The sequence below is a fragment of the Balaenoptera physalus genome (assembly GCF_965194825.1).
Source record: "Balaenoptera physalus genome assembly, chromosome: 19".
NCBI classification, from domain to species: Eukaryota; Metazoa; Chordata; class Mammalia; order Artiodactyla; family Balaenopteridae; genus Balaenoptera; species Balaenoptera physalus.
This window is the reverse complement of record NC_138900.1, coordinates 34,653,993-34,673,474: the sequence shown is the minus strand read 5'-3', so window position 1 is coordinate 34,673,474 and position 19,482 is coordinate 34,653,993. Positions and strand designations below refer to the sequence as shown.

The 19,482-nt window shown below is 53.9% G+C and overlaps 1 protein-coding gene and 1 long non-coding RNA gene across 7 annotated transcripts in view; one reads left to right on the top strand and one right to left on the bottom strand.

Moving 5' to 3' along the window:
• The window catches only part of LOC309648989, a 1,142,769-nt gene that overhangs the window by 1,037,864 nt on the left and 85,423 nt on the right, over positions 1–19,482 (top strand). The window lies entirely within an intron of this gene.
• NKD1 (NKD inhibitor of WNT signaling pathway 1) overlaps positions 1–19,482 on the bottom strand; it is an 85,636-nt gene that overhangs the window by 3,815 nt on the left and 62,339 nt on the right. For all 6 annotated transcript variants that reach the window (XR_014256904.1, XM_082438412.1, XM_082438409.1 and 3 more), the window contains 4 exons: positions 10,679–10,785; positions 6,797–6,892; positions 607–754; positions 8–92 (listed from right to left, as the gene is read on the bottom strand). Coding sequence is in view for 5 of the 6 variants with exons in the window: in XM_082438412.1 (XP_082294538.1) it covers positions 8–92; positions 607–754; positions 6,797–6,892; positions 10,679–10,785 (436 nt within the window). In the remaining variant the exon portion in view is untranslated. The remainder of the gene's footprint in view (positions 1–7; positions 93–606; positions 755–6,796; positions 6,893–10,678; positions 10,786–19,482) is intronic.

The window sequence follows — 19,482 nt, the reverse complement described above, 5'->3', positions numbered from 1 at the left end:
GCCCTACCTGAGGAGGGCCCGCTGCTTCTTCTCCCAGCTTCGCAGCTCCTCGGCGGGCTTGGTCTCCGCTCTGGGCCTGGTGTTCTGCAGGTCTGAGCCCCACCAGAGAAACAGTCCAGTGAGCAGCTTATTCCTGCACCCGTCGGCCTCCCGGCCCTGCCCAGGCTGCCTAGCACACAGCCCTTGAAACTGGCCCACAGCAGCTTCGCAATGGCTCTGCGGGGAGGCTTCTCCCAGCCAGGACTAAATAGAGGGGTCTCGCAGCTACCTGCCCTGCCTGATGCCTCCCCCAGACTCACCTCCTCCCCAGACTCCTTAGCTGCCTTCGAGGCCCCGCCCACCTACACTCCCCATCACAGAAGCCCTTACTGGGGCTGCTTGCCACGCCCAGGCCCACCTCCAGCGCTTTGCTTATGCAGGGCCTTCCATCTGGAACTCCTTCCCTATCCAACCTTCAAAGACCTGCTCAAATCCCACCTGCCCACAGAGCAGCTCGCAGGAGAGGCCCCAGGACTCCCTCCCACTCCTCCCAGGTGGGGCTCTGACCCTCCCTGAGAGCTGGGAGTGGACCGACTCCCGTGGCCAGCACGGCCCTCCAGCCCTCACCGGGGTGATTGAGAAGGATGCTCTTCTTGCTCTGGCTCCCATCGGGGGCCACGGTGAGCTTCACCCGCAGCGTCTTGCTCGACGTCGGGGAGTGGTTGACGGAGGAATCGACCACCTCGTAGATGGTGTGCAGCAGGCTGGTGATGTCCTGGATGGCAAGGGAAGCAGAGACCCACATGCATTTAAAACAAAGGAATCGGAGGGCCTCCGGAATCTGAAAGGCCGAAATCTCCCTGGTTCCCCCAAGGCCCAGCCTCAGGCAAACACTAGGATGTCAGAGGTCCACAAGGAGGGGAAGCAAGAGTGAGGGAGAGGGAGAGTGAATGACCTGAATGCACAGGAAGGGCCGTGGGCAGCGGGGTTCAGTGACACCGGGGACCTTGGAGGGACTGTGTGCAAGCTGCTTCAGAATACTCTCATCCCAAAGGGAAGCCTCCTGCACTGTGGGTGCGAATGTAACTTGATACAGCCACTATGGAGAACAGTACGGAGGTTCCTTAAAATACTAAAAATAGAATTACCATATGATCCAGCAATCCCACTACTGGGCATATACCCTGAGAAAACAATAATTCAGAAAGAGTCATGTACCACAATGTTCATTGCAGCTCTATTTACAATAGCCAGGACATGGAAGCAACCTAAGTGTCCATTGACAGATGAATGGATAAAGAAGATGTGGCACATATATACAATGGAATATTACTCAGCCATAAAAAGAAACAAAATTGAGTTATTTGTAGTGAGGTGGATGGACCTAGAGTCTGTCATACAGAGTGAAGTAAGTCAGAAAGAGAAAAACAAATACTGTATGCTAACACATATATGAGGAATCTAAAAAAAAAAAAAAATGGTTCTGATGAACCTAAGGGCAGGACAGGAATAAAGACACAGACGTAGAGAATGGACTTGAGGACATGGGGAGGGGGAAGGGTAGGCTGGAATGAAGTGAGAGAGTAGCATTGACATATATTCACTATCAAATATAAAATAGATAGCTAGTGGGAAGCAGCTGCAGAGCACAGGGAGATCAGCTCGGTGCTTTGCGACCACCTAGAAGGGTGGGATAAGGAGGGTGGGAGGGAGACGCAAGAGGGAGGGGATATGGGGACATATGTATGCATATAGCTGATTCACTTTGTTATACAGCAGAAACTAACACAACACTGTAAAGCAATTATACTCCAATAAAGATGTTAAAAAAAAAAAATGCTATCATCCCTCACGGGTAGAGAATTGCCCCAGGGATGCTATGGGTGGAGAGTTGCACCAGGGACGCTACATCCCCCAGACTTCCAGGCTGTACTGAAAAGCCTAAGCCATCTCCCAGGCACCAGAGAAAGCTCTTATGCTGGGCACCAACAGGTAAACTTGGAGGAGGGCCTCGGATACTGTGGGCGTGGGCGTCAACAGCATCTACTTCTGGTCTGATGAGCACCTCCTGCATGAAAAATGGAAAAGTGGAAGTATCCACAAAGATGAACTATTCTGTGAGAACTTGACCAAATCTCATCTTCTCTCTGGGCCTCAGTTACCCCCTTAACCAGAACAGCGCTCTCCAATCCTGATTGGGTGACGGAGGGGGAAGCAGGTTCCCCTCACTAGGTCTCCCTTTGTTCCGGGCACCTGCTAAGGTCCTTGGTCTGAGGGGAGGCTTTCTGCTTTAAATGATGTTGGAAACCTCTGGAAAAGGTATTTGCCCTCTATAGGTCAGGCTCACAGATGGTCAATTATCTGCCCAGAGACTCTTCATGACCACGGACAGACTCAGCCCCCTTTTGCCCCCTCACCCATAAGCCCTTAGGCAGAGGTGACACCAAGCACTTCCATGGCCATGCAGGTAGATGGATGGATGACCAGGAGTGCTGGGGCCAACTGGGGTACTGTCCCCACCCACAGGAGGTGACAGCCACCCAACTCAGCTGACTTGTAATGTGGCAGTGCAGGCTGAGGGTCATTCCAGAGAAGCCAGAAACCCAGAATCTCTTGTTAAATCTTCAGAATCTTTGATACTGGCAACTAATTAATTTTTTTCAACTCGTTCCCCTCTGCCCCCAGCCACGGGCAGCCCCCATTTTATTTCTGTCTCTATGAATTTGACTACCTCTAGGAACCTCATAGATAACCTCTAGGAATCATACAGCATTTGTCTTTTTGTAACTGGCTTCTTCCACGTAGCGTAATGCCCTCAAGGTTCATCCATGTTGTAGCATGTGTCAGAATTTCCTTCCTTTTTAAGGCTAAATAATATTCCATTGTATGGATATGTCACATTTTGCCTGTCCATTCACCCATCAGTGGACACTTGGGTTGCTTCCACCTTTTGGCTATTGTGAATAATGCTGCTATGAACATGGCTGTATAAGTATCTCTTAAAGAATCTGCTTTCACTTCCTTGGGGTATACTCCCAGAAGTGGAATTTCTGGGTCAGATGGTAATTCTATATTTAATTTTTTGAGGAACCTCCATACTATTTTCCATAGTGGTTGAACAAATTTATAATCCCATCAACAGTGCGCAAGGGTTCTGTTTTCTCCATATCCTCACCAGCACTCGTTATTTTTTTGTCCTTTTGATAACAGCCATTCTGACAGTGTGAGGTACTATCTCATTGTGGTTTTGATCTGCATTTCCCTGATGATTAGTGATGTTGAACATCTTTTCATGTGCTTATTGCCTATCTGTGTATCTTCTTTGGAGAAATATCTAGTTAGTCTTTGCCCATTTTTTAATCGAGTTGTACGTTTTGTTGTTGAGTTGTAGGAGCTTTTTATATATTGTAGACATTAATCCCTTCTCAGACACATGATTTGCAGATATTTTCTCCTATTCCATAGGTTGCCTTTCACTCTGCTGATTGTGTCCTTTGACGCACAGAAGTTTTTAATTTTGATGTAGTCCAATTCATCTATTTTTGCTTTTGTTGCCTGTGCTGGGCCAGAACATCTGAGGGCTAGCCTGGGATGGTGGGGCTGCCAGTTTGAGACTTGGGCTCCAGCCACTCACTTGCTGGCTCCCTGGGGATCCCAGCTCTTCTGGCAAGGCCCACGGAGGACCCCTCTTCCCCCTTCTCTTTCCCTTGAGCTGCTCTGCACCACCATGATTGCTCACTCTTTCTCATCATCTTAGGAAGCCTGTGAAGGAGGTGTCATTATTTCACAGGTGAGGAAAGTGAGGTCCACCAACGTCATCACCTAAGCATCATATACCAGGCCTGGGGCGCTGGTGTGTGATCCCCGAGGGTTCCAGCTGATTCAGGGTCTAGGAACAAGTGTGCTTTGTCTATCCCAGCTGGAAAATCAGCCCTGTTGACTGCACAGGGTCCGGCACGGAGAGGAGTAGGTGCCTGTAAATACTGTACAAGTGAACACCTGAAGGATGAACAGGTTCTTTCTTCTGAGTTGGGAGGCTGTAGGCTGTGGTTTCAGGGAGGCGGGAGCCCGTCTGCCCCAGCACACAGGAGCATGCCTGCTGATGGCCAGAGGGTGTGGAGAGGAATGGTATTTATAGCCAGATTTGAGGAGTGGCTTTGGGGCTAAAAATAGACCAGGGGAAACACCAGGCTGGGTCTTCCCTGGACGGGAAGCCAACCTCCTTGCTGCTGGGCAGGAGAAAGAAACCAGTGAAGGCTCTCCCCAGGGGCCGGGCTGGGGCACCCTCCTTGGAAAGCCTCACTTCCTTACGATTCGTCTTGTTAGCAAGGGGTGAAGGAAAGCAGAATGAAGAATCAGAAAGCAGTGTCTGCCTGCAAGGTTTCTGTAAGGTCTCCGAGGTGGGGGGCAAACCCTTTTACGGTCAGCTGCTGAGGCTCCCTCGGCCTCTTCTGAGCTAGAAGGGAAGAGGACGGCTACCAGAGGCTGAGTCGTCTGAGCCATCGCGTGTGTTAGAAGAGGGGAGAGGCCACCAAACCTCTGAGAAGCCCAGCCTGGCTGCCTCCTATTGCCACCCCAATTCAGTTCTGTTACGCAGGCTTCAAGTCTGTCATGTGTTCCCCTGTGAAGATAATGACTCCATTCCCTAATAGGCAGGGGCGGGGGGTGTGGAAAACAGGAGCTCCTCGCTCTGGAAAAATAATAACCCCCAACAAAAAGCATCACAGCTGGAGGGCACTTGGGGGTCTCACCTAAACCATCCCCCATCTCCCCAGGGTCCCAAACCAGGAAGGGTCTCCGCTGCTTCCCAAACACCCAGGTCCCTCTGGAGGCTTTGCCTGCCTAGAATCTGTTCTCTCTTCCCCTAATAACAGCACGTTGATTTTATTTTGTGAGCCAAATCCATCCCCCCTCCCATTTTCAGTCTATGTGACTCACGGGTCAAATAACTTTCCCCTGACTCCAGAATGAGCACATGCACCCAGAGTTGGCCATTAAAAGCATCACGAACTTATGGCAAAAATGACTGGTTCAGGACCAGACATGAGACTCAATCAAAGCCAGTCAGATTCGGTTCTGGAACTCCAGGTGACATTCTGAATTTGGGAGGGTTGCAAACAGCATGGGATATAGACTGAAACTATCATCCGTTATCTCGCTACTGCCAAGGGGAGAGCCGGCCTGATAATAAAGGAACACAGAGGAAAGAGAACAGTGAAGAACAGCTAGTCCTGAAGACAATGAGCCTCTGGATCCAGCCATGCCTGAAGTCAGTGCCCGTGGACTGAAGTTTCAGTTACATGAGCCAATAGAGTCCTCTTTTTTTTTCTTACTGTAGTTTGTGCTGGGATTCTGTCACTGATGCCCCAAAGAGTCCTGAATGATTAAAATTCACTCACAGCTTCTTCCTCCGACCTGTTCTAACATCCCCTCAACCGCAGCCTGAGGAAGAGGTGGGCTTTTTTCACCCAGGTCTCCCCTCTGGCAGCTTTTCCTGCACTATCTGCAGAGAAGAAAATACTGAGCCCTGAAACGGGACAGGGAGATAAGAGAGCAAAGCTTCAATTCTCCCTGGGAACACCCTGAGGCCCTCTCGTGCTGGGCAAGAGGTGGGCGAGGAGCCAGCCATGCTCATCTCAGACCTCCCTCCATGCAGATCTGTTACAGGTAGCGCACCTGAACACCAGGGCCTCCTGGGGAGGGAGAGGATGTCAGAGAGAAACAGGACAGAAAAGGCAATAAGGAGGCAGAAGGGATGATACCAAGACCCAGGCAAAAGAGAGGCAGCAACAGTCAGCAATAATGCAGATCAGATCACTCGCCGGCTTAAACCAGCCCTCCCCCGGCTTCCCTTAACACCTGGAATCAAAGTCAGGGTGCTGGCTGGAGCCTGCGAAGCCCCGCGTGAGCTGTCCTGCCGGCTCCCGGCTGCAGCCCTGCCTCTCTGGATACACAGCCACCGCACCAGTCTCCTCTGGTTCCTTAAATGCCCTGAGCGCTCTCACTCTCCCCGGCCCAGGGCTCTGCCCAGCTCAGCGCCCACGTCACCTCCTCCAAGAGGCTTCCCTGGACACTCCTGCCCATCTCGCTCATACCGCTCTGTTTATTTCCGTCACTGAACACGTCACAGCTTACAATGATCCCGTGACTGTTCGGGCTCTGCTTCCCTCAGCAGACAGTCGGAGCTACACGGCTAGAAACTGCGTCTGTGCTGTTGCCCACTGCGCACCCAGTACATAGGAGGTGCACACAGCAGGTGCGCCATATGCAGACTCAGGTATGTAGAGAGGGCGCGAGGAACCGAGGGAGGAAAGAGACGTGGGGGAGATTTGAGGGCAGAGAGAGACACAGGCATGTAGGCGGAGGGGAGGGGGAGGAGGAACGGGCTCGTGAACAGAGCTGCTGGCCGGGCCCTTGGGGCTGCTCATTCCTGCATCAGTGGGGGTAGGCACTGCCCGGCCTCTGTCTGCCCAGCCCACCCCAGCTCCTGCGCAGACTGGCCGAGGTGGGAAGTGGCCTGGGGTGATCTCAGAGCTCCAGGACCAGAGAGAGAAGGAGGCAGGACAGGACTCTAGGGAGGCCTGGGCTCAGCGCCTGCCTCTTGCCCCTTCTGCAGCAGGAATGGCGCCTCGGCCAAGAGCAGCCCGGCAGCCCTTCCTCTCCCCGTTCACAGGTCTCCGTGACGCTCCCAGCAGCCTCGCTCCTGCCCTCCCCACCTACCCTTAGGAGAAGGGGAAGGGGCAGCTGTGGCGGGCTCAGGATGAACGCCCTGCGCCCGAGGGCGTGGCCCGGCGGGAGGCCAGGCGGGTGCACTCACCTCACGGGTGACCTTGCCATTGTTGTCAAAGTCATACAGAGTGAAGGTCCACTCCTGCCGGCTGTCCTCCTCCACAGACACGTCACACTGCAGCTCCTGGACACAGACAGACCACAGACGGACATGGTTGATCACGCGGTGGCTGGAACACCCGTAGGCCACGTCATGGGGCTGCCACCTCCCCCTGTCCTCCCCAGACTCTGTGTGAAGAAGAGCGTGATGACTACTGAGCCCGCGAGCCACAACTACTGAGCCCGCGAGCCACAACTACTGAAGCCCGCGCACCTAGAGCCCTTGCTCTGCAGCAAGAGAAGCCACCGCAACGAGAAGCCCGTGCACCGCAACGAAGAGTAGCCCCCGCTCGCCGCAACTAGAGAAAGCCCGTGCGCAGCAACAAAGACCCAAAACAGCCAAACATTTTTTTAAAGAAAATAAATTTATTAAATAAATAAATAAATTTATTTTAAAAAAAAAAGAAGAGTTTGATGACCAAGACGTGACGGGCCCGGGAGAGAGGCCAAGCCGGGCAGGGGAGCTTGGGTCTGGGGAGAGGTGCCCGCCGGGTGCAGACAGTCTCTGGGTCTTCAAAGGCCAAGGAAACACAAGGGGGGCTCTGGGAGGAGGCTCTGTGGCCTCAGGAGGAATGCACTTGGACCCAGGGCTAGACGCTACTGGAAGACGCAGGGGTGACTCAGGGAGCCGTGACGGGACACCCAGGGGGGCCACCTGACCTGGATGGTAGGACAGGAGGGGCATTAAGAGTTAACGAGTCTGCCCCAGGTGCCAGCCCGGGCTTGGCCCTCTGCAGCTGCGTGACCTTGGACATGGCCCTGCTCTGCTCTGTGCCTCAGTTTCCCCTCACATAAATTATGGAAAATGATGGTATCGACCTCAGAAGGTTGTTGGGAGCATTAACTGCCCTGTCCCACGTCCCCTCGGCCCCCTCCACATTCCCCTGTAGCTGCAGTGGGCAGTCCCTGACCTCCCACCTCAGGCGCCCGGCTTCCCTGTCCGAAGGCAGCTCCAAGGAGTCAAGGATTGAATGCCCAGCAACAACCTGAACAAGGGAGGAGCTGGGCCGGGGAACACACCTGAGCGCGTTCGGAGTGGCTCTCCGAGGGGCCCCAGCGGACAGAGCCCAGCTGCCCGTGACCTGCTCATCAACCCCCCCCAATCACGGGCGCCCCTCCTTCCCTGCTGCTCCCTGGGATCACCTCCCAAGTCCTGTCTCAGGGTCTGCTTTAGGAGAACTGGAAACAAGTGTGTATGCCTCTTGGCACAGAGAAAAGCCTAATTAATGGTGGTAGCTGCTATTGTGTTTGCTGGAATGATTAATATAGCGATGACGTCATCATCATCACTCCCACAACCCGAGGTGTCCAACCACAGGGACTTGGAGCTGGGAAGCGGGAGCTCCGTCACTGGCGGCACATATGCCGGGGCCGGCGGAACCCCAGACAAAGAGATCCAGAAAGGATGGCCGTTTGGGGAAAGAGAATCCACAAGCCTTAACCTTAAAGGCTTAAATGGCCTTTAAGATCCACAGTTCTATGAAAACAAGCAACGACACCCCCAGACACCATCCTGTTCCACGTCTTGCCTCAGCCCACCTCTCCTTCTGCGTGAGGACAGGCTAAGCCCCCAGAGAGCGGAGGTGCCGGCCTCCCAAGGCTGGTGGGAGTGAGCCCCAGCACGGCATCCCTGCCCCTGGCTTCCGCAGCTCAGAGCCGGCTCCCTCCAGCAGTTCTTGGGCGGCCCACGCTGAGTTCAAAGTCGGCCTTCCCTCAGTTGTGACATGCCTGTCTGATACCTGCCAAGTGCCCACTCTGCTCTCTGAGGCACCGCGTCGTGCAGCACAGCAATCGGCCCACACACATGCCTGTACACGGGTGCGTGCTTGAGAGCACACAGACACGTATACGTATACGTATGCATATACACTCCCACACATACATACACATACTCACACATACATACATATACACGTGCACACACACACATTCATACATACATGCACACACATACACACACCTACGCAGGCACACACACACACACACACACACACACACACACACACACACACACACAGTGTTTACCTGCTTCCCTCTCCCAGCCCCTCCTCTAGGCTCCAAAGACAGCTCGGGTTAGAAGTTCAGGAACACGGGTTAAGTAACTACCCCCACCTCCCGTGACCTCTGTCACGTGCACCTTCTTGCCCCCCAGCCCCGGACCTCTCAGGTGAGTCTTCCTCTGGGACCATGGATGAGTCACAGGCAACAGCCGGACCCGCTTGGGCTTCCTGGGAAGACGTCTGGGTCTGGGCCTTCCTTCTGCCGCTGGGCTTGGCGTTGGCTTTGCCAAGCACCCCCAGAAGACCTGCAGGGACCCGGGGTCGGGGAGCTCAGGAAGAAGCTCAGCACCCACAGCTTCTCAACTAGATGCCACCTGACCCCTCAGCTCCTGCATTCAGGGCCCTTGGCGACCTGTCTTACCCACACTCCTGCGACACCCCCCCGACTCCCTGCACAGTGCAGCTTGCGAGCCCCGCACAGCCCGCCGGCACTGCCAAGCCTCCAGGCCTCTGCTCCTCCTCTTGCCTCCACCAGAAGTGTCCTCCTGAGCCCAAAGGCTACCCCCGTGCATCACCTCTCCCACCTCCTGCTCCTACGCCCAGAGGCTCAGCATAGACACTCGCCCTCTCCAACCTCTGCCTGCAGCCGCGGCTCCCTCCTCCGGGCACTGCACCGAGTGTCTGGATTGCCAAAATGCCCATCACTCCGCAGCCCTCCGGCCTCACTTAGGTGACCTCCCTGTCCCCTTCCGTGCTCCCAGATCCCCATCACGTCACCAACTGTGCAGTTACTGGGCCTGGGTCACTCATCTGTCCCCCTTGCCACGCTGTGCTCCATGAGGGCAGGAACCATGTCCAGTTCACTGCCGGGTTCCATGGTACCCGCAGTTGTCAATCAACACTGGTTGGAAGGAGGAAAGAAGGTACTCATTCTGAACTGAACACCTTTTTAAGCACTTGAGATGCCTTAACTCAGCATGCTTCCGACATGCCAATAAGATAGATATCGCCATTTCATGGGGGGGGGGGGGAGGCGCAAGTGAGGCGGCGGCAGAGCTGGGAACTGTCCCCCATCTGCTGGCCCCAGAGCTATGCCCTAGTGATCTCATGAAGGAAACAGAGGAGGAAGGAGGGAGGGTAAAAGGAGGGCGGGGAGAAGCCGGTAAGCTCCCTGAGGGCAGGTCTAGGTCTTGCTCTCAGCACCTGGCCCTGTGCTTGGTACACAGAAGGAGCTTAATATTCCATTCGGGGAGGCAGGACAGACAGACTGTGGACTCTGGGTGGGCATGTCCCCTTTGGTGTTGACCACCTGGGTCCCAGACAGAGTCAGGGACCTGCCCCAGGTCTCCTGGTCGTCCACCCCACCTGAGAGTCCCCACATGCTCCCCAGAACAGCCTTGGGAGCTAGAAGCAAAGATTTCTTTCATCAATGAGGAAACTGAGGCCCAGAGAAGAGGGTGGTCACCCAGGCAGTAACAGCAGCACCAGGGCCAGGGTGCCGTCTCCCCCGTTCACTCTCCTGTCCTTCCCCCAGGCCACCAGGCCACAGCCCAGGGGCATCCTCTGGCCACCACCCCATGTTGAGAGGGGCCCCAAGCTGAGAGGGGAGGGCAGAGGTGAGTCCCCAGGGCCTGAGCTGAGCTGGGGCGGCCCCAGATGTAGCAGGAGAAACCTCTCCCAGAGGGCGGCTATTCACCCAGGAGGGGAGGGGCCTTCACATCGGGGTGGGCCTCAGCTTCCCTCCTCGAAAAGCAGCACCGAGAAGAGAAAACCCTTCCATCCAGGGCCCAGCACCAGGAAAGGAAACTTACTTCGAATTTCAGCTGCTTCTTGGAGCCCGGGCAGGATTCGCCTGTCTTCTCCATCTTCTTCTCATCTCCACTGGCCAGCCCGTCCGTCTTCTCAGGAGGCAGGGCCACTGCAGGGAGAGGCGAGGGAGAAAGCGTGAGGAGGTGGGTCCCGAGCCTCCCAAGCCCAGGTGCCGGGCTGTGGGGCCACCGGCTCCCTGTGGCTTTGCCCCGAGGATGTCCTCACCACGGCGCGGGGCCCATTCTGCCCTGCCGGTTTGCTGGAGTCCAACTGCTCTGTCCTCTGGCCCCGTTAATGCCCAGGGCTGTCCCAGGGGAGACCCTCTTCCCAGGGTGCCTCTTTGCCCGCTGCTCAGGTCACCCCAGTGGGCCTCTCAGGCCTCTGTTCTCGGCAGCCCAGATAAGCAGCCTGAGGCCACCCAGGGCAGTGTTGGGCCAAAGGGCAAGTGAATGAAGGCAGAGAGGTGCTTTTGGAGCCCCCAGGGGGAGCTCTGGACCACAGCCACTTTCTGCAGTCTCTGCCTTCCAGGAGGACATTGTGGTGTCCTCAAAGATGCCACCTGCCTGGGCACACTGCATGCTACCTGCATGTGGCACACTGGTGGGTGGTCAGGAAGAGGGATAGAAATGGGGAGTGATAGAAATGGAGTTCATTGGGGTAGGTGAAGGGCATATACACGAGCACACACACACGCACAGACACGCAGGCGTGCACACCATGGTATCTTCAGGAGCCAGCTCACCCTGGGCCTTTCATTCTGCCTCTGCCCACCTAGAGGGTCCTCCCTCTGCCAAAGGTATTAAGCAGAGGGTTCTATGGTCCTTGTGCGTCCTCCCAGGAGCAGTGGGAAGGTGGGCACGGAAACCCGGGGCCGGTGGACAGCATTTTCCCGTGAATACCCCTAAGAGGTGCCAGGGGAGCAGCCGTCATCTCTGAGCTAGGACCCAGCCCACGAGGTTCCCTCAAATCTTGAAAGTCCCACAAGACCCCTTCAGCCCCTTCTGTCTCTGCTTGATAAAGGGGACTCAAGTTTGCTCAAAAATGTGCTTTCCAAAACAGCCTCACAGCGCCTCTCTTTAGATTCCCTCAGCTGCCCTGGGGCAGTGATTCTGTTGTCCTGTTTTACAGGGGAGCAAATGGAGCCTGGCTCCCACTTGAGGAACTGTTCCCTTATGCCTGACTCAGGGTGGCCCAGGAGGGCCATGTAAGGAGCTGAGATGACTGGGCAGTGGCCCCAACCATGGGTGGACTTTCTTGGGAAGTCAGGAGCCTGGAGAAATGCAGCCACCAGGCCAGGAAACTAGGTGGGGGGCTTTGCCTCCCTCCCCAACCCCTGTCCTCACACCGCACTCACACACCCTTGCATACCAGGACCCAGGAGTGGCTGCTGGGGAAGTTCCCCAGCTCTCCTGCTTCGCTTCTGCCCTGTGGGCCCAGCAGTTATCCGAAGCACTTCCTGTGGGGCCCCGCACAGCTTGGTGGCCTCCGTGCATAAAGATGAGGCAGTGACCTCACACAGTGCTGACCGCACTGTTCATCAACTCACTCGGTCCCCACAGCAACCCTGTGAGGCAGTTACTACTATCAGCTCCACTTTCCAGATGGGAAAACTGAGGCACAGAGAGGCTAAGTGCGTTGCTACTAATTGACGGGGCTGGGATTTGAACCCAAGCGACCTGGCTCATGCTCTCGACCACTCCATGCCATTCCTGGCTCGCTTCAGGAGGCTTGGTGCCAGCCCAGGGAGAGGTTAGTCTCTGCTTGGGTTCTGATCCTCCCGACACTGTGTGTGGCCCTGGGCAGGTCACATAACTTCTCTAGACATCTCAGTTTCCCCACCTGTAAAATGGGGATGAAAACAGTCCCCTCCCCAGAGGATTCCTGTGTGGATTCAAGGAGCTATGACTGAAAGGGCTAAGACCCAGCCAGGGCCAGCACACGGGGTCCAGCCATTAGTAGTAATAGTCTGGGGAATGACGTCCCGACACATTTAATCTTTTAGGAATCATGAAGTGGGCAGCTAAGCTTTTTAAAAACTGAGGCTTTTGGATACAAACAGACACAAAGCGTCGTATCAGCCTGGGTGGGGAGCAGGACAGGGAGGAAGGAGATAAAGATAAAGATGCTGCAGTCACAGGCCAGACAGGCGGGGACAGGAAGGCCATGGCGGCCAGTGGCTGCCCCGGCTCCATCACAGCTCCCCTCTCGGCTGGGCCTGGGGGCCGAGGCAGCCACTGCCGGGTGTCCCCGTCCTTCTCTTCACACCCAGTGGGATGCAGGGAGCCCCCAGCTCTGCACGTCCCCGCAGCAAGGCAACAACTCCCTAGAGCTGTCAGGGGCTCTGGCTAGAGATCACAGACCCTGGCTCCTCCCTGGTCGTTTCACAGAATGAGGCCAATGAGAATAAACCTAAAAGATCCGGCTCCTCCGGGGTGGGGGCACTTGGCATCCTCATCACTGGGGTGGTTGTAAGGGGAAGGTCACTGGTGCTGACCGCTCCTGGGGTAGTGGATGAAACCAAGTCCAGCCCTCCCTGCTCCTCCAAAGCAAACACCTCCAGGGCCAGGAGCTGTCCCGCTCTGGTGTGACGCCGAGCCCCAGGGAAGTCAGGTGGGAGATTGGCCAGTGACCCAAGGACAGCCAAGCATACAGCCTGCGCCACCCTGACCCCTCCATCTCAAATCTATCGGTGCACTGCTGGGCCAGAGCTGCCACCATCATGGGAAGAAGAAAAAGGAAAAGAAGAAAGAAAAACAAAGGGCAGCTCCATCTTCAAAGCTGCTGCCTCCCTCTGCCGAGGTCCTGGCTGGAGATGCAAGCCGGCCAGGCTTATCGAAGCCAAACTTCAAGTTCAAAGGGAAGTTATCAGAAAACCACCTTCAGGTTCAATGTTGCCTTTCAAGTTCCACTTGATAAAACCCAAAGAAAAGAAACCTCTGTCCCTGCTCTCTCCTTCTCCGGACCACCCCTCCCCCTGACACCCAAACAGCCCGGTCCTTCCTCAGGTCCTCCCCTCCTGCCTTCCTTTCTCCTCTCCCAGGGAGGAGGGGGACATCCCCCTCCATCCCTTATCCTCATCGTACGTCTTCTCCAAAGACCAGGGCTTTGTCCTTTCTTCACCAGGGGGTCCAATCCCTCATCCCACCCTAGCTCAGAAAACCACCTGGACACCCACCCGGGGCCCCTTCCCAGCATGGGGACAGGTACAGGCGGGTAGTAGGACTGGAGCCATCTGCCCTGGGGCCTGGGGGCCAGGAACAGTCAGTGCCCCTTTGTCCCCACCAAAGAAAGTCTTTCTCCCTTTCACTCTCCCCTGCCCAGTGGCCAGAAGAGGCAGCAGGTGACCAATCAGAAAGCCATGCAGACCCCAATGCCAGAGGCCTGGGCTGGGACTCAGGGGCCCTGCTTCTCCATCCACATAACCCACTGAAACCAAACAACGAAAAACCGCCACCTGCCCCAGCCACCCCTGTGCAGAACAAATCGCCCTGCCTCTGTGCATCCGTCCTCGGGCACATGGGCAGGTGGGAGAAGGGTGAATGGGGCTCGCCACAGGCTGCCTGGGTCCAATCAACTGGAGATATTTTTGTCAAGATGGGTTTTAGCACCAGAGCCCAAGCGCATTCCCTGTTTCTTACTCCTGTTCAGCCCAGCAGTTTTTTTTCCCCCCAGAGGTGATCTTTTGTGGGGCATAGTTTCAGGGAGACTCTGATCACTCTTCAATTGCAACAGTAACAACACTGCTAATTTGAAAGCAGAAAGGAAAGCCTTGAAAGGGGTAGGAGAAAAGGGAAGGGAAGGGACAGAGTGAGGAGGAAGCAAAGGCTTTCACTTGCCTATGAAGTACCCTTGGTGACCTAGAGCAGGGGTTGGCAAACTACAGCCCGAGAGGCAAGCCAACCCACCGCCTGTTTTTGTAGATAAAGTTTTACTGGGACACAGAGACACTCACGTCCATTGTCTATGGTGAAGCAGAGTTGAGTAGCTGCAACAGAGGCTCTAATGCCCATAAAGCCTAAAACGTGTACTTTCCCAGCCCTTTACAGTAAAGCATGTGGACTGTGCCTTAGGTAAGTGCAGCTCTGCACACCTACGAGGATACATCCTTGATAGGCAGGGTGCAGGCTTCACCTGCTGCTCACCTGCTTGACTGGAAATCCTTGTGCAGTCCACAACCTGCCCAACCATACACAGTAGCCATGGAAGAAAGAAAACGTCAACTCTGCTTTCTTAAAACCAGGTCTCAGCTCAAACAAGTCTGGGGCAGCGTGTGGAGCGCCTTCTCTATGGAAGCTGTTCCCTATCCCTCCTCTCACCACGGCCACGGCCACGAGGAGCCAGCCGGCCGTCTGTGTTTACCAGATGATGGCTCTGTCCCACATTAGCTCCCAACCTGGCATCTCTCCACCCCTAGCAACTGCCAGATTAAATGCATTACTTGACCATCTTCACCCGGCTCCCTTTGATGTTCCCTTCTCAAGCTTCAAAATACCTTTTGGAGGGAGATCAGACAGCATTAAACAGAATTACTAATTAATTAAGCAAAGTTAAATTTTAAACACTGTTTGTTGTGTTAGCCAAAAGCCTGAACAGAACAGACTTTTTTCCTCCGCTGAGATCAAAGACAGTCTCTTCCCTCTCCCCTCCCCCAGTTTAAAAAAAGGGGGTGGGGGTGGGGAGGAAGAGAGAGAGAAAGAGGAGAGTCCTTGAGCACCGGGGAGAGTAGAAGATGCCGGAATGGGCGCAACTCTGATCATGGGTCCCCGACACCCACCCAGGGACCTAATGGGAGGCATCTGAGGCTTATTTGGGACCTCACACTGGGAGAGCCACGGTCACGTTCTCGGGACAGTTTAGCAGTGACCCAGGGAGCAGGATGGCATAGCCCACCCAGCCTGAGCTGTTGACAGCTGGCGCCGCCCAAGCATGAGAAGAAGAAGGGATGTGAAATGAAACAGATCCAGCCTCCTGAGGCCCCACCCTCCTGAGCAGGAGGAACGCCCCAGGGTTCTTCCCCCCTGGGCTTGGGGTCAGGGTCATTTGGGGTCATTGGGAGACCGGCTCTGAGAAGCCGGCTGTGCACGGTACAACTCTAGGGGGCGCTGTTCACATGCCGGACATCCTAGATTTGTGTATTGCTTGTGACAGTTTTCGGACAGATGGCAGAAAGATGTCTGGAGGAGGGGCCCCTTTTTCCAATTTGTACAAATGCATTTGTTGCTAGCAGAGGGCTGTCTAAACCCATTCAGTCTGCAGTCCTATCTGGGATCTCCTGATGGCTTCACGGGAGCCGGTCACATCCACGCAGCCAGAATGCAAGTTTCTCTAGAGAGCTGGCTCTGCTGGCTGCTGCCTCCTGGGCTGCCCACAGTGCCTAGCACGTACCGTACGTGCACAGAGCAGATACTCCATCCCAGCGAGGTCCACTGCACCAAACCCCACAGGTGGACGGAAGGCAGGCTGTGTAACAAACACCATGAATTCTGGTGTGATTGAGGCTGCGAACTGGCATGGGAAAGGGGGTGGTTTAAAAGGGGTAGGTCTATTCCTGAATCCCAGACGTCGGCTAAAATCCAAACCCTGGATGATATCAGCAAATGCCAGCTTATTTTAACACAATCCAGAAAGGCCTGGTTGATATTAAACTTTGGAAGGAGAGACAAATTTGAAACATGGTATGATTAAATCAGCCCCACCAAAGACCAGAAAATACTAATGCTGAAATGCCAGGTGCACACCTCTCTTAGCCTGGTTACCTGGCAAGTTCTCCTCAGTTGATACAATGTAAGTAAGATTTAACACAAGCCAGAGCTTCCTGGCTGGAGTTTGGACCCTGGCCTTAATGTAGCCACAGGCCTTTCTCAATTGTCCACGTCCAGATTATCTGCCACAAATATTTTAGGCTCAGGGTGGCTTGCCAGGATGTTTCTGACTCCCCAACCCTCCAAAAGCAGCTGTTAGAGGGAATGCAGATGAATTTTAATATTAGCCTATGCCAAATATAATTAGGAGGGTAAATCTGCTGCCAGTAAAAAGAGAAAGATATCATATGTGCATTCCAGGCCAAATGGTTTCTTGCATTATCTGCATGAGGCTCTCCTCGGGGAACTAGGGTCTAGAGATGTACAAATCTGTTTGTCCCTGCACACAGCAGCGGGCTGTACGTGGAAGCTGGTCAAGTTAGTGGGTGCACACATTATTCCATTAAGTCCTCTTAATAGCACCATGCAGGGTATGTTACCATTTGCATTTTACAAGAGGAAACTAAGTGTAAAAAGCAAACTTGATGGAGCCATTTCCCTGCTGCTGTCTCTCAGCCCCATCTCTCCACAGAGCTGCTTTTCCCCACCAAGAGCACTCTTTCTGTCTCTCCAACTCCTGTTCATCCTTCAGGTCTTCACTGTAAATGTCCCTACCTTTGAGAAGCATTGCCCTCATGCCCTCAGGGGCTAGGTTAGATTTCCCTGCTCAGTGATCCCCAATTATACTGTTAGTATCATTATTCATTTGACTGAATACTCCTGCTGCAGCTCTGACATACAGTACAGTGCCTGTCACCCTACATAGAAGTGTCTCATCATCATTATCATCAAAATGAAACAACAGGAAGCAGCACAATCAAGATCTGAACGCAGAAGGTGTAGGAACAGAACTAAAATCCCAGTTTCCTGCCTCCCCAGCCACTGGTCTCTCCATTCTGTCACACAACAATAGTTAACACCTGTTCCTGCCTGTCCCACAACCATTCTCCCCTTCTGATAATAGCATCTGGGTTTTCTCTAGGGGGCCACCCCTCCCCCATCTCAATCCATGTGGTTTACCAGGGGCTGATCCCACTCCAAGCTTCCGGGATGCGCCCAGCACCCAGACCCGACCAGCTTATTTCATCCTGATGGCCCTGTGACCTAGCTCAGTGGCAAAGGACGGTTCATCGTGAAGCTGACGAAGCTAAAGCTTCTGGGCCTCTCGCTTGCACGGGCCTCTTCCAAGTTGGAATGTGTTGACATTGGTTGTTTGGTTGTTTTTGTGGCACTTTCAAAATTAGATATTTTATCCTCAATCGGTTAAGAACACCGTCTCTTCCCATTCTGACTTCCCACACGTCCCCTTGTGTCACATGGTATTGGAGTGAACACGAGCATTTCTGGAATCAAGCTAAGGGGAGGGTGAGTTGGGGATATATTTATTTAGGGTTAGTGGGAAATATATTGTAAACAGTAAGATATAAATACATATATTTGTATATAACTGGTCCATAGTTATGAAAGAGAAGCATGTCTTCTTTTTCTTAAAGAAGAACCCCCCCCCCAGACTGGATAAGCTTGGGTCCCACAAAATCTATACCTACTTTGTCCAGTAAAGTAAGAATCAAACTTTTGCAAGAAATAGTGGACTTGGGAGCTCTCTTTCACCTGCGATGGCTCAGCTTGTAGGATGTGGGCACCCAGAGCAGGGTGGTCATCTTGGCCACCTTAGCGGAGAGGCTAACAGAGGGCAGAGGGACAGATGATGGAGAGAGAGCGGATGAACTATGTGTGTGTATGTGTGTGTGTTTTCATGACGTGGTCTGAGCTCCTGGATCCAACCAGCCCTTCTTAGGCAAGATCTACCCCAGAGTTTTTCAATTTCATGAGCCAGATCTTAAGCGAGTTGGGGTTGCATATCCAAAAGAACCCAAAGAATCCTGACTTAACTATCCATCACTTGGAGCCCTTGCTTTTCAGCAAAAACAAAACCACCAACAACATACAATTGACCCAGTGCAATACTCTTGAAGAAGCTGGTTTCTGGCAGTTTCCACCAGCAGGTGTCTACCCCTTCCTGCCTTTTTTTCTCCTCACTCCTGCTTCCCCAGGTTACATTTTTCTGTAAGTAGATTTTATTTAAGGGCCAGTTGTGACTGAGGGGAAAGAAGAAAGGGGAAAAAAAAAAAAAAAACCCTTCCCAACAAATAGCATTCTGGCCTTTTTTTCTCATCAGAGCATAAGGTTGATGGCCACTCTGCTTTGAGGTTTGAATAGGATTGAGACGAAACATCTGTTGGGGGAGGGAGGAGGGAAACGCCGGGAGAGGGAGAGGGAAAGGGAAAAAAGCCTTCTTTGGGCTAAAAATATCATGTCCCTTCCACTCTCCCCCATCCCCGCCCAAGTTAAAACATGTGATGAAATTCAACTTTTAAAATCTAACCCCGAGCTACTTGAAACTATGAAAGCCTCCTCGGTATCTGACACCAGTCAGAATTTCCACTGTTCAAGCTGAGCTTTTATGAAGAACAGACTTGAGAGAAACTGCTGTCACGGCTGAAGCCCGGGCTTCTGGGGGGACTGCAGTGGAGTGGAGTCTGGGCGACTGACACTCACCGGCAGGACAGGCTCTGAACTGAGGGAGAGAAGCCAGCGGGGTGTGGCCTGCCTGCCCCCTCTGTCTGGGGGTCCCTGCTGCTCTGCAGTGAACTCCCCTTCCTCCCAGACTTATGGGAACCACCGGCCAGCCCCACCGATTGACAAGCCTCACCCAGGACTCCCATGGAGCTATCTGTGGCCACTTCCTGAGAAGTCCTTACTCTCTCCCTCTCTCTCTGTCTCTCTCTCTGTCTCTCTGTCTCTGTCTCTCTTTCCCCCAACTGATCCCTGAACTCTAGACTCGGTGTCCACCTGTCTACTCAGAATCCCCACCTGCATGTCAAACAGGCATCTTGAAACTGACATATCCAAAAACAAAAGCCTTGACTGTCACCTGCCAAAACCTCCACCTCAGAAGTGCCAGCACCATTTCCTTAGTTCCTTAAGCCAAAACTCTAAGGTGT